A 15,528-nucleotide genomic window follows, 5' to 3' on the forward strand; every position below is an offset into this window, starting at 1 on the left:
ACTAGAAAACAAATTAACGTACTTTATAATTATTTCTAATGTATTTCACACATGCTTGTTTTTATACTTCCTTCATTTGCATTAAAACCCGTGAAATATGAAAATACATGTTCTTAAAAATATGACGGAGGGAGCATGTACAAATTAAAATATGATCGATTTAAATCTACAACGACTATATTACACCGTAGCAAAATTGTTTTCTAAGAAAATGTATGTGTCAATACTTGAATGGTTGAATTCACAACCTCACATTCATTAATGTAAAGTATTAACCATCACTCCAATGAATGTAGAGGAACTTATGCCTTCTAAGGGCCTGTTCCGATTTACTGAACTGAACTGAATGAATTGTTTATGAGAGAAGGAAATTAGCAACTGAACTGAAATTAAGCTAAACAGAACATGCCCTAAGTCTTGAATAATTATAAAAGATGAGAAAAGACGTTTTTATGAATGTATACTTCCTCTGGTTTTTTTAATTGCATTATTTGGTGTTTCACGTTTAGCAATGCAAAACTTTCAACTAATATATCTTTAATTTGGTATACGGATAAATTAAGATGTAAATATTAAATAGCTACAATTTAAAACTTTTTTCTTATCCCGGTTAAAATTATTTTGTTAAAGGATCAAAGCAACCAATAGCTTAAATTGATGGTTGAAGCCCAATATCGGCTTATATATTCTATCACGCCCCCTCACATGATGCTATCGATACCATACTAAAAGACTAATTCAACCAAAACCTTAAATTGGTGGTTGAAACTTAGGACCGATTTATATACTCTATCATATTTCAATTAAATGGTCTTTTATCTATTTTAATATTTTCGTTACAGGAATGTGTTGTAAATAAATAAAAATGGAGACTGTATCATTTAATCCAAGTACGATCGAAATTTGGGGTTGGATAATTTAATAGAGGTCGGCCATGTATAAAATTAGCATATACAACAAGAGTTAATAATAGCCAGCAAAACTGAAAGCAATTAACAGTCAAAACTAAATTAGTGGATAATCACTTATCTCCGTAGTGGAAGGTCTGTCACTCTTACAACAAAATTATTGTTTTTCATTTTATTTTTATTTTTATGTCGACTATTCATTGCATTGTGTATCTATATTTATGCCACTTGTCATGTGTTTTATGAATCTCAATTTCTCATCATTTAATATAAGCTTAAATATCTGCCTCTTTCTTTTATTATAAAACTCTACTATTTCTCATCAATCATAATATCACCACAAAACTATTTTACAGTACACTTGAAAAAGATAAGTTTATTGGATCAAAAAAATGGCATCTGAAAGCAATCGATGTCATATTGCCTTCGAAATTCTGTTGGCTATCCTTTTGCCTCCTCTTGGTGTTTGCCTTAGAACTGGCTGTTGCAGTGTATGTCCTTTTTCTCTCTTTCTTTTTGGTTGATTTTCTTGTATTATTGTTGTCGGTGGTGTTGCGAGGGAGTACCGAAGGTTAAATAACGTAGACGTAATTTAATCCGATCTAATTTGGTTGTTTATTTTTTTGGTTTAATTTGTTGTAAAAAAAAAAATCTAGGATGAGTAGGATCTACTTTTATTCTATGATATGATATCTAACTTTGACTTTTAGTTTGATTTTGATTAGTTGTAGATATTACTTAAAATAATTGTGAATAGGATATTTTTGGGTCTCTAAAACATTTATTGGTGAATTAATTTTGCAGTGTGAGATGTTGATATGTGTATTGTTGACATTGCTGGGATACATTCCCGGGATCATCTATGCCATCTATGTGATCGCGGTGCAGCCGCAGCCCATCTCTTCGGAAGGCCCATACCACGCACTTCCTCAGTAGATTGACACGGAACACTCGGTTTCGCAGCATTGTAGAAGATATTTTTGATTTGGTTGTATTGTTTATGTTCCTTCCATCTTTGAATCGTAATTTTTGTTTATGTTTGGATCTTCATCTGTTGTACCAAAAGATGCCAGAGTTTTTGACATGTTGGGAGTTGTTGTATGTCTCATTTTAGGTCAAATACGAAGTATATTTGGTTATATTCTTGCCTTGAGTTGATACAACCGTTGCTATATAATTAATTGTGTACGATGGATAAGAGATTCAAATTTTCTTTTTCTATTTGTAATTTGTAATGCGAATATTTGGAACCGAATAAAAGGAAACCCAAATTGTTTGAGTTATGGAGTAAAATGGAATGAATTGCCTACCAATAATCACCAGGAGTTCTCCGAGCTAAGGATTAAAAAAATGGAGAGCTAAAATGACGACTTTGAACACACATTGTTGGGAGGACGAAAAAAATGGTTGAGTTAATACGAAAAAAATAATTATGGAAATTTTATGTGCAAAGCATGAAATTATATGTATGTACTTATTTACATGGTTTCATATATATATATATGTCGAGATATATGAATTCCAAGATTGTCGGTGGAATGATAAGAACTACGAAGTATTTGATAAGTATTCCTAATATTGAATAGTGAATAATTTCCTAACATGGAAATAATGGAAGTATGTGAAATAATTGTAAATGTTATGGATTAAAAGCATATTTTATAATGATCGTAATTATTTATAATCATGAACTTCTAATGAGTATGAATTTTAATGTTGCCAAGTTGTGTCTAATTTATTGATTAATTATATATTTTATGACCTTATATGGCATAATTGACTATGTGATATGTAATATGTTTGAACTGTTGATGAATCTTATTTATATAGGATTCTTAGGCACGTTTATGCTATAGTCTTTTTAGTCGATTTTAGGGTCATATTTGCATAAGTCAATCATATATCGCTCTATTACGCTCCGTTTGTATATTTCTTAGTGTTTCAGGTGATTTCATAGTCATTTGGACACTTTCGAAGGATTTTTAGAGTTGATTCGGATGATAGTTGGATGAAATCCGATGGATTAAGTTGTTGATTAAAGATTCTATGCTTGCAGATGTCGATTTTGATTAGTGTGTACATGGAAAATGGACATAACATCCTCAAGAGGTCGCTATGTGCCAATCTAGATTGAATTTGAGCGAAAACGAAGCAAACACTAATCAACGATGAGGCAAAACAGGACCCTTGTGCACTGTTTCGACCATAACTCGAGTTCTACAGATCGGATTGAAGTGATTCAAGTTGGGTTAGAAACTAGACTTGAAGAGGTTTCCAATGGTAGGTCGCACACCTTCATACAATTCCTAGATCGTAAGTTACAGCCACTTGAAGTCAGGCCTGCAAATCTGCCACTCAAGCGCCCAGCCATCGAGCGATGGAGATGCTGCACACATGACCCTTCGAATCTGCCTGGCCCGCTGGAAAACCATCGGGCGATGGTTGAACGTCGACCTCGTCGCAGCCCTTGATCACTCGACCAGCGGCCACCCATCAGGCGATGGGTTTGGAGTGCGGAAATCGTACAATTCGTCTTCCACCGATTTTGATTCTCTAATCGAACCAATCACATGACAACTTTTGTTATTTTTATTTCCTTATTTTATTTTATTTTATTTATTTATTTTATTTATAATTAGGCTTTAATATAAATACTTGAGAGGACTTTATTTTCTTCTCTTATGCTTTATTTTATGCTTGAACATTTTTTTACTTTTCTTCTCCATTGTTGAACCCTAGATTACTGTTCTTCATTAATTCGATATTTGAGGTATTTCATTCAATCTTTCGTCTTTTATTTTAATCAATTATGAATTCAAGTTTATTTATTCCTATTGTTTTGTCTATTTCAATTATGAGTGAGTAGTCGTTTTCTAGGGCTAAGTGAGGGAAGCCATGTTTATACCTTGATTATTTGTGCTTAATTATTTATATATTTATGAATTAGAGTTTGAATGATTCCAATTGATTTGTACTTTATTGTTTGATTCATGTAATTGGCCAATATCATGAGTCGATTATTTAGCTAATAAAAATTAGAATTGAAAGATCATATTTTTAGAGGCTTAATTACAATTGGCAAATTTGATTATGTTAGCGACCGAACTACATATGTTAATTCGTAAGCGTTAATTCCCGACCGTAGGATTAACAAGTGCTTTAATTATTCGACCTAGTTTATTTATTAATGGGATTGTTTGCATTTCTTGGATTGGTATAAGCATGGTGGACCAAACGTATGCCCTAAACCTTTATTTATTTGAGAATAACCTCATTTTCATTATTGTCCTAGTTTAGTTAATTGATATCAAATCACTCTTCGTTTATTGAATTAGTTTATAATAATTGGGAAAAAACTAATAGAAACCATCTCTCTGTGGGATTCGACCCGTATTTACTAAGTCTCTGCTAACAATAGACACCGTGCACTTGCGGTATAACTTTTTATTCATCAACTGTACGAAGTATGCACATGTGATCATTGTGGTTGAATTTGATACTTTGAGTTTAAAGGATTTGATGATTATTATAGGATCAAGACGGGTTATTTTTGTTGGTTTGAATGACGTAATCGAGGATATATTGAGGAATTATATTGTCGAGTTTTTACAAGTTTTGGGAATGTAGTACGTTAAGTGCATGTGAAAATATTTTGTGTGTGGCAATGACGAGTTAAAATGGTGGAGTGAAATATATATTTTTTGGGAGATATAAACTGTGATATGATATTAACATCAATTTATGGCTGATTACATCAAAAGGTAGAAAGTATTTACATTGTGATGAGTATAATGATGATTTAAAGTCCCAGATGTTTATGATATTGTTCAGAGTGAGAAATTGAGAATACCTTATACAAAAGTTGGAGGATTTTGAGACAGTTAAAGTATAAAGTTGTGAATAAGAAGTATGAGATAATAGTATTTGAAATAAAGGAATTTGTTCGGAATTGAAATTTATTTTGAAGAAATAATACTTTGTGAAGGGATTTAATAAAGGGATTGATTGTTGGAATATATCGGTGATTACCTAAAGGAACCTTAATGGTTTGAGGAAAATCAAATTTTTTTTATCGATTGCCCCTTTAATCAGAATTGAAAAGAGTTAAAGCATTAAGCAGTTTAATCCATATAGATTGCAAAATTTTGACTCTAGGATCAAGAAGTACGTAACCCTCGAATTCTTCATGAACATTAATTTAGATTGCAAAAGTATGAATTTCTGCATATTATAGGAACACTAAAAAAAATCATGTGTTTCTGAGAAAGATCTATGATAGCTATTATTCATAGTCATAGGAAGGAGATGATTGAAGGGGGGTGTGAATTTTTTGAAAGCTTGCCAATTGAAAATTTATAATGGGAGCTACCTTTTCGGTGTCTAGGTGACCTGAATTTTCTATAAAGTGTACTAATTAGTAATTGGGAAAGATCTAATTTCTTTCTTTTAATATAGGTCTTTGTTAGAGATTTTGTTACAAGTGCATTGGCATTTTTGATGAATGGAGAACCAAAAACTATAATAAAATGTCTTACTAAACTTTGCACTTGCAATCGTGGGAGAAAAATATAGAATAATTTCAACTAAGGGTAGGGGTGATGCCAGCTATCTTTAAAATTTTCCATGATCTAGTAAGAAATCATAAAACTTTGATTGTAGACTTAGGCAAAAGAAGTGCAATAGGAAGAGTTGGCCCCATTGATTCAGGCATTTGGTGGATCATATTGCTTAAAGGGTACGCACAAAAAAGCACAAGAGATCCTTCATTGGTTGAAGTATCGGAGTGCCCGAAAGGTGTGTTCCCCATTCTCAGTTTTTATTTTCGAGGGTTTTAATTCATTTCAGACTCTCCTTTGTTTTGATGGGTGTTGCATGCTCCCAGAATGATAAACTCTTGCTTATACAACATGCTATGCGGTTTTTACTACCTTTTCTTGTCATGGTTTTATTACTGTTTTTTTTTCCTATTGTATGATGGATCAATTCTTTGCGAGGATATGCAACTAGGTCTTGTTTTTCTTTTGACTTATTATTCGACTACATACGAGTGCCTAAACTTAAGTTCAAGACATACTTAAGGAGACCTTGAAAACAATACTCATTAAAACGGAAAGTACGATTGGTGAGGTGATCACACCCTAGGGATGGTCACGTTGGCAAGGGGACTTTGCACTTAAGACACTGTACTAGGCTGAGTTTAATAAACAACCATGGTCCAGGTGTAGATACCTCAAAACGAGTTAAATGGGACGGTCATTATAAGAAGTCTATTACTCCCTCCCTTTTTAAAAACTTGTTCCACTTTCTATTTCTAGCCGTTTTTAAATACTTGCTTCATATCTTTATTTGGAAAACTTTTACAATATTTAATTCATTTCTCTCAACTAGTGGACCTAACATAAATCATATTTTATTAATTTTATATTTTCTCTCTTCTAATTCTTTCAATTACTTTTGCTTTTTACAATTTTTTATTCTTCCATCAATCTCACTACCTCCATATTTTATTACTTTATCTAATTTCTCCTAAAATTCCGCGCATGAAGAAATGGAGCAAGTATTTAAAAACGGAGGGAGTAGTACGCAAGAGGTACATACAAAGTCACACCCTTGCAATGTAGTTGGATTGAGACAACCCTCAGTGCAAGGCGAAGCCTAGAGGGCGAGTGAAGGCCCAGCCCCCATGGGCCAGCTTTGAGAACCATAAGTTTTACTATTGGCCCCTACAAAGTTTAGAATATATATAAATGTGTTGTTACTTGAAGATTCTAAAGTAATGGTTGCCACAGTGGTAATGACTTATGGGTAAAAAAATTTGTTGGCAAGATCCTAGGATCAAATGCCTTTTAGTGAACTTTTAATTTTTTTTTAACCTTCAATGTTGAATACTGATGCCCTTGCTTAACTTTTCTACAATTATTGAACTATTAAGCTATTCAACCTATATCCTTGTCAAACAAAAAAAAAAAAAAAGCCTTTAGTGAACTTTTTTTTTATTTTTTTTATTTTTAACCTTCAATGTTGAATACTGATGTCCTTGCTTAACTTTTCTACAATTATTAAACTATTAAGCTATTCAATTTATATCCTTGTCACAAAAAAAAAACCTATTCAGTATACGAAGTATATGATTATCACTATATTAGTAGCTTACTACTACTACTACTACTAATCTCAAAAACAGACAAAGTCATACAACTTACAAAAAATTAGTGGAAGCCGAGATACAATCTGGGCCCCCACTCCTCTAGCTATAGAAAATCCTACCCTAGTAAATATATGAGCAGCAGCACGGGCCCCAATGTCTTGCGTCATCGTGATCTCTTGAACCCGCTTCACCAATGAAACAACCTCCTTCTCTAATTCCCCAAGTGTAGAAAAGAGAAGGGAATGAAGCCATAACTAATCGCCTGACAGCTAGATTCGTACTTGACCCGCTTCCGATAAGCCGCATCAGCCACAACCCGTCCAGGAACAAAGTCAGATAGCCCAGACTGTGTCAAAGGAGAAGACCCTGTTAAGTCAACACAGACGTCGCGACCACGATCTCAGGAATAAAGTAACACATCTGCAGGTCTGAGGGCCCCGTCGTTCCCTCTAGACAACCCAATATTAACCTCCTTTATCGCTGAAATCCCATATCGATAGCAAACATCAACAAGGTTATCCCAAACAATATTATGCCGATGCTTAATACCCACCATACCAGCACACGACATCGCGTGATCACCGAAAATATCCCTAGAAAAAACCCTTGAACAAGCAGAGCATGACGTCGAGACAGAGAACAATGTGAAAGGAATGGTGTCCTTCCAACAAGTGTATTATTCTGATAGAAGGTTCAAAATTATTATAGAGCTAATTCTTCAGTAAGGTCAAGTGATCGGAATGCCTAGGTGGAGGCCGCTTCCGATCAGTAATATTAAGGTACAATTAATATTACAACTTAATCTTAACTGAACCCTCCGGGTCCAACCCAATCGAACAACCGATCCAAGACGACGAATTAATCCGAAGGATTCAATGAGTCGTCGGAGTAAACACTGACGTCGGATATCGAGCCTAGGGCGTCGAAATCGAGCGTCTCAAAATCACAAGCAACAAGTAAGAGCATAGCCGTAGCATCACATTGGCCTAGTCATGTGAGTGCTAGGCTAGGCTAGTTCATCGCAAGCCTAGGCGCACCATGTGTGTGCTAGGCGCGCCATGTGTGCTAGGCGCACAAGGCAGCCCAGTGCAGCAGCATGCTTGCGTGTGGGCGTGCCTTTGCATGGCACAACACCACCGCAACATGCGTGCTTGGGTGCCTAGATGCCATCGCAGCCTTCGCATGGCATAGCATCACCATCGCAACCCATCGCACAAGCACAACACCATCGCAGTGCTAGGCACTTGCGTGTGTGTATGCCTAGGGCTATCGCACCATCGCAGCACACATCACAGCACTATCGCATGGCTAGGCCTGTGCATGTGTGCGTGTGCATGCGTGGCATCGCAGCGAGCAGTATGCTAGCAGCCTCGCTCAACAGCACTATGCCTTCGCATAGCTGCGTGCTTGTGTGCGTGCCTTCGTATGGCAGCACCAAGCACAGCGAGCTAGGAGCAGTGCCAGGCAGCAAGCTTCCAGCAGCGAGGCCCTCGCCCAGCGCCCAACACCTAGCATCATGCGTGGCTCGCTAGCAGCACGCATGTGCTAGGCGTGCTGGCTGGTGTGCGTTGCGTGCTGGGCAGTGATGCGGTGCAGCAGGCTAGCTGTGCTGGCTGGTGCATGCTAGCATGCTAGCTGGCTGCCAGCCCAGCAGTCCTTGCTTGGTGCCGGTTTGAGAGGTGGGGACCAATGCTTGGAGCATGCCTTGGGCAGCAAGGCAATGGTCCCCCCCATGGACATGATCCTCACCAAACTCTCTCTCTCTCCCCTTGACACTTGTTGCCTTGTGATTGCATTTGCTAAATAATTTATTTTGGAATTAAATAAATATCCACTTGGTTGGGATTTTGAGAACACTCTTAAGTGGTGCTATAAAGGCATCTCCATTGTTGAGAATACCTTAAGTTCGTAAAACTCCAAAGTTTATATTTTGTTCGGGTCCCGACTAACCTTCGGGACTTAGGACGATCGGGTCGGGTTCGAGGGTACGAACCGTCGGAGGCCTTGCATTTGCGAGGTTGAAATAAGAGCTCTTTTAGCGAGCGAAGCACGCGTCTAGGGTATAATTCTTTATCCCTTCTTCTTTTAATTATGTATTAATTATATTTTCATGCCTTAATTGCTTTAGTTATCGGGGCGGGTCTTGGGGGGTTTCTTTCCGCGTTGTGAGGGTCACTACGAAACCCTACAGCGGTATCGGAGCCGCGCTCCTTTCAATTATTGCAATTATTTATTAATTAAGGTGTTTTTAAAAGGATTTAAATTATGGTTTTTCTTTTCTAATTGGATTAGAAGCTCGTTTGAATTAATTTTAAAACTCGTATTTTTTTCTCGTTTTGGCTGTCGAGCCCAGATTTTGGCTCAAAAATAGTGTTTTTTTGGGTGGAATCGACATTCTGAGTCAGTTTTAATTCTATTTAAGGGCTGTCCAGAAGCCAAATTTGAACTAGAAACCCAATTTATTGAGGGTTTTTTCGTTTTCAACGAAAATTTTAAAAATCTTTTGTGCCTTGATTAATGCAAGCATGTCAAGGGTAGATTAAATGCATTATTGCATCCCCAATCTATTGCAATTTAAATATCTTTTAAGCATGATTATGGAGTTATAATATGTGCTTAAGTCGATATGTTCTTTTTCAGATAAACTTGCTTTTCACAATTATGCAAATAAATTGCATTAATATGTGAATGTTTGTTGTGAATGTGTAATTTTTAAGTTCCTAGTATGTTAAAGATCTAATCGTTAAATGTTTAAATGATTGGAACTTTAACCCTAAATTCCATGTTGAACTAATTTTGGATTTTTCATATTTGGTTGATTAAAAGTTCAAATGCTTGTGAGTAAATGTTGATTAATCTTCATATTGGAAGATGTAATCTTGTTATTTTACACAAGTATAAAAGTTGGAAAATTTTATCATTGGATGATTAATTTATTTTTCCAACTCCTTATTTGTCAAATCCATTATTAATTTACATATTGGTTAAATTAATTATGGACATAGCTCTTTCAATTTTAAGCATCAAGAAAGACCTAAAATGTTCCAAAGTAATTTTGAAAAATTAGGCTTGTGCACCGTTAAAATTGAATTTAATTAAGTTGGATATTTTATTTTCATTTTTCCTCAAATTGATTCTAAAATAAATTTGGAATTAATTTTGTGTCACACACAAATCGAGATTAAAATCCCGAGAAAATGCACGCAAATCGAGGCAAAAACCCCAATCATCACCAAGGCTAGCCGGGCTGCCCAGCAGCCTGCATGTAGGCTGCCTATGGTGCGCACAGGGTCCATGCCATGATGCTGCGTTGCTGTGTGGCGAGGAGGCTGTTGCGTGCTGCCGTATTGCTGGATGCCTGGCCTTAGGCTGCTGAAGGCTTGTGCGTGTTGCTGGGCAGCGAGGCAGCAAGCCCCAGCCAGCTAGGCCATTGCTGCCTGCGCCGGCGAGCAGCTAGCATGCGTAGCGTGCTGCTGGTGCTGGCTAGCAGAGCATGCCGTGCTAGGCGTGCTTGCTAGCAGCCAGCACCACACGCAACACTAGGCTGCCTAGCAGCCATGGTGCACAGCTCGCTAGGATACGAGTGGGCGGTTTTGGCTTAATTTCGGGCTATGTGTTTTGCAAAAATTTTTGTCGTTTTAAAATATTTATGTAATTATTTTAACGAGGTTAGACCTCGATTTTTTTCGGCTTTTACAAAATTTTTGATTTTGACAAATTTGGGTTAACCGGCTTAATTAATTGGATTAATTAAGTTGGATGCGAAATTTAGTGGGAGGTTAGCTAATTACGTGAACAATTTCACCTTAGTAATACATAATTTATTAAACAACTTTGACTAGGTTTAATTAGGCGCGTTAATCGGATTAACCACATAAGTTAGTTACTAGTTTTGCGTGTTTACTTGATTTATCTCGTAAAATGCATGGGCCATTCACAAATAGTGAATGGGTCAATGAAAGATTGTTTCAAAATAGGTTTTGAGAAAAATGGCAACTAGTGGGACCCGACTAGGATAGAAAATACGGACTGCGTTCCGTTACGTATTTTTGTAAATCTGAATACGGTCTGCGTACCGTTAAGTATTTTTGCACTTTAGATTAATCTTAGTCGTAGTAGCTAGTAATTTTATTTTGGCCAAAGATGTCTCAAGACGGCGTTTTGATAAAGACGAGCCAAGATGAAGGCCCTTGAAGATTTGAAGATTTCAAGCGGTCATGCTAGTTGCCAAATGCATCTATTTTTATGCTTTGTATATATTGTTGTTATATATATACTTGAATGTTAGATGCATGTCTAGGATTTTAAATGTTGCGATGATTAGTTAAGTTCACTTAAATCAACCAACATAGAAACCCTAGGTCCCTTAAAATATTGAGCTAAAATTTGTCGTTCCAAGAACAACAGTTACTGAACTAATGCGCGTATCTGATGGGCTACGCCAAAGCGAGGCATCACTACTTTCCTTGGAACGTAAGGTATACTAGGTATACAAGTTGTCTTGGTAAAGCTCAACGATATCAGTAAGGAGTCCTTAGATGTCGTGGCAAAAGAGATAAAATGTCAAGAATGCATTAGATGCGACGTTTTATCAAACCGAGAGTAGCTTAGAGCTATTATCAATTGGATTGCTTACCTTAAGACATTTAATGATTAAGACAAGCCAAAGCATGCTTAACCATTTCTTGATCTTTAGGATCTCGAAATCATTTTATTCTCGCCTAAAAAGGGACAAATTATAAATGCGTGGATTAAATGCTCAATGAGATTGGAAATTTGCATGAACGCTTTTAAATTTCAAACTTATTGATTATATGAATGGTTTTTAATTTCAAATTCTTTCAATTGTAGAACAATGTCTGCAAGTAACTCAAACAACAACCCTATGTGCCCGGATCTCCCCAACAAGTTGGCATTTTGCCTAAACTTGGTAAACTTCAAGGAGTGGGAGGAGGAACTCAGGAAAACTCTTCGGAGTTGTTCTTTGGAGTACACTCTTGATACTCCCATGCCAAGCTTCTTCTCTAAGGGGATCATGACCGATGAGGCTCAAGAAAAATGGTCCTCCGATTGCAAGAAAGTCTCACGACTTATGGCTAACTCCATCCCGGAAGAATGGAAAGAAAAGCTCTCCTTCTATCTTCCGGATAATTTCCTCAAATCATTAGAGGATGTTGTCAATGTAAGAGTCACCAAGAGTGACAATGGAAACTATGATGGACTCGTGTTTGATTTGACTAGGTCACTGCTCTCAAACATGAAGATAAAGCCACCGAATGTGGGTTGTCTTGCTAAGGAAAGGCGCCGGCTTTGGATAAAGGTCTACAATGCCAAATTGAGACCCGTCATGCCCCTCCGACCTCATGTGCTTGGAATGACTAGGCTCTTTAAACACATGCAGCTTCTCGGAATCTCATTGGAGGATGAGATGGCGGGGCATATCTTGCTTGCTTCGCTCCACTCGGGCTATGATGCACTTAGAGTGCATATAACTGCGGGAAAGGAGACACGCTCCTTAATGGAGGTGGTGCAACTACTTAGCCGAGCCACCGCCTATGGAGTGACTGAGAGACCCTTGAGAGCAAGAAGAAGGGAGTTCAAGAAGGTCAAGGCAAAGATGCGATGCTTCTATTGTGGTGGGCAAGGCCACTACAAGAGAGAATGCAAGCTCTTCCGGGAAGAGGAGGAGAGGAATGGAGCATCTGCCTCAGGTATCTTCCTTAAACACTTGTGAATTAAGCTTATCATAGGTATTAGATACCAAGTATGACTCACTTTATGTTGCCTTTTCAAGGACCAAGTGAGAAGCTTATCAAGTGTACGTGCAAGGACTAGTAGACGACGAAGATGGTCTTTCGGTCGTGCTTGCATGCACTATTTTGTGTATGACATGTAATTAAACTAATCTTAGTTTTCGTCATGCTTTTGAACATACTATGATCTATGGTGTTGGACACCTAGTTATCTTGAATGTAAGACTTTAACAATGGTTGTTTCAAAATTGTCTTGCAAATATATGTTCAATGAAAAGTGCATGATTTTGACACATGATTAGACAAAAGTTGATACCGTTAACTAAGACATCTAAGAATTCACCTTCATTGACAACGATAGTAGATATGGCTATATCCTTATGTCAAATAAATCTGAATCTTTTGAGAAATTCAAAGAATTTCAGAAAGAAGTTGAGAATCAACTTGGCAATAAAATTAAAGCACTTCTATCGGATCGAGGTGGCGAATATTTGAGCCATGAATTCGACGATCACTTGATATAAAATGGTATTCTTTCAGTGTTAACACCTCCCGGAACTCCTCAATGGAGCGGAGTATCCGAACGGAGGAATCGAACCTTGTTAGACATGGTCCGATCAATGATGGGTCTTAGTGAACTTCCTATCTCTTTCTGGGGACACGCATTACTAACCGCGACACTAACACTGAACCGAGCTCCGTCAAAAGCTGTTGAAAAGACTCCATATGAATTATGGACTAAGAAACCTCCTAGGTTGTCGTTTCTCAAGATTTGGGGATGCGAAACATATGTCAAACGATTAATTTCGGACAAACTTTACCCCAAATCAGACAAGTGTTTCTTTGCGGGATATCCAAAAGAAACCAAAGGGTATTACTTCAACAATAAATCCGAGAACAAAGTGTTTGTTGCTCGTGATGGTGTCTTTTTGGAGAAGGAACTCGAACTCGACGAAGTTCGAGAGGACGAGCAACAATGTCAACCTAATAAAACTGACAATCTAAGTGCTTTGGAAGCAGTTGAGAAGATTGGTCAGAATCAAACAGACAATGTAAATGCTCAACCCATTACCCTTCGTAGGTCGCAACGGCCAAGATCTCAACCAGACAGATACCTTGGTATTGTCTTAACCGATGATCAAGACATCCTAGTCATGGATGGTGATGAGCCAGCGACGTACAAACAAGCTATGACGAGCCCCGACTCTGCTAAATGGCAAGAGGCCATGAAATCCGAGATGGACTCCATGTCTGAAAATCAAGTCTGGGACTTGGTGAATTTGCCCGAGGGTTACACACCCATTGGTTGTAAATGGATCTTCAAACTGAAGACAGGCAAAGATGGAAATGTATCAATATACAAAGCTAGACTGGTGGCGAAAGGTTATAGACAAATCCACGAGATTGACTATGATGAAACCTTTTCACCGGTTGCAATGCTAAAGTCTGTCCGGATTATCCTAGCGATTGCTGCACATTACGATTATGAAATATGGCAGATGGATGTCAAAACCGCCTTCCTGAATGGGATTTTGGAAGAAACTTTGTATATGACACAGCCAGAAGGTTTTGTAATCCAAGCAACGCTGGAAAGGTATGCAAGCTTAAGAAGTCCATTTATGGACTGAAGCAGGCAAGCAGAAGTAGGAATCTGCGATTTGATGAAGCCATCAACAAATTTGGTTTTATCAAGAATCCAGATGAATCTTGTGTCTACAAGAAGGTCAGTGGGAGTGACATCGCATTCCTAGTCCTATATGTCGATGACATACTGCTCATTGGAAACAACACAAAATTACTAGAGTCCGTAAAGGGCTGGTTGGGAAAGTGATTTTCAATGAAGGACTTAGGTGAGGCATAGTATATATTGGGAATCAAGATCTATAGGGATAGATCTAAGAGGATGATCGGATTGAGCCAGAGTACTTACATTGATAAAGTACTAGCACGGTTCAACATGGAGAATGCCAAAAGAGGGCATCTACCCATGTCCCATGGCATAACTCTCAGCAAGAAACAGTGTCCACAGACACCTGTTGAGCGAGACAGAATGGATCAGATTCCATATGCTTCGCTAATTGGATCGATCATGTATGCCATGATATGTACCAGGCCAGATGTATCGTATGCTTTAAGCACTACGAGCTGATATCAATCAAACCCAGGAGAGGCGCATTGGACTGCGGCCAAGAATATCCTGAAGTACCTGAAAAAGAACAAGGATAAATTCCTGGTTTATGGTGGCCACAAAGACCTGGTTGTTGAAGGTTACACCGACGCTAGCTTCTAGACTGACAGAGACGACTTCAAGTCACAGTCAGGGTACATATTTTGCCTAAATGGAGGAGCATTTAGCTGGAAGAGTTCCAAGCAAAGCATTACTACAGATTCTACAACTGAAGCCGAATACTTGGCAGCTTCAGAAGCAGCTAAGGAGGTTGTTTGGATTCGCAAGTTCGTTAGTGAACTTGGTGTTGTACCCTCCATCAAGGGTCCGATAGATCTCTACTGTGACAACAATGGAGCTATCGCTCAGGCTAGAGAGCCAAGAGAGCACCAGAAGGTCAAACATGTCCAAAGGCGATTTCACATGATAAGGGAATGGAAATCCGAAGGTGAAATCAGAATTTGTAAGATCAGAACGGATGATAATGTGGCCGATCCTTTAACTAAACCTCTTCCTCAAGTGAAACACAACAAGCACGTTGAGGCAATGGGA

General features: G+C 37.8%; 1 protein-coding gene across 1 annotated transcript; it reads left to right on the forward strand.

Moving 5' to 3' along the window:
• The first annotated feature begins 1,197 nt into the window (after positions 1 to 1,197).
• Positions 1,198 to 2,187, forward strand: LOC110721856 (hydrophobic protein RCI2A-like). Its single transcript, XM_021901069.1, has 2 exons — positions 1,198 to 1,399; positions 1,713 to 2,187. Exons 1-2 carry the CDS (start codon positions 1,301 to 1,303, stop codon positions 1,842 to 1,844), a joined length of 231 nt encoding a protein of 76 aa, XP_021756761.1. The 5' UTR covers positions 1,198 to 1,300; the 3' UTR covers positions 1,845 to 2,187.
• The last annotated feature ends 13,341 nt before the right edge of the window (positions 2,188 to 15,528 follow it).

Source organism: Chenopodium quinoa, unplaced genomic scaffold (genome assembly GCF_001683475.1).
Source record: "Chenopodium quinoa cultivar QQ74 unplaced genomic scaffold, ASM168347v1, whole genome shotgun sequence".
Classification (NCBI taxonomy): domain Eukaryota; kingdom Viridiplantae; phylum Streptophyta; class Magnoliopsida; order Caryophyllales; family Amaranthaceae; genus Chenopodium; species Chenopodium quinoa.

Excerpts from the sequence above, each read along its gene's own strand:
- LOC110721856 (XM_021901069.1), top strand. The coding sequence starts at position 1,301 with ATGGCATCTGAAAGCAATCGATGTCATATTGCCTTCGAAATTCTGTTG. Across the intron at positions 1,400-1,712 it reads TTAGAACTGGCTGTTGCAGT|TGTGAGATGTTGATATGTGT; the intron begins GTATGTCCTTTT and ends TTAATTTTGCAG.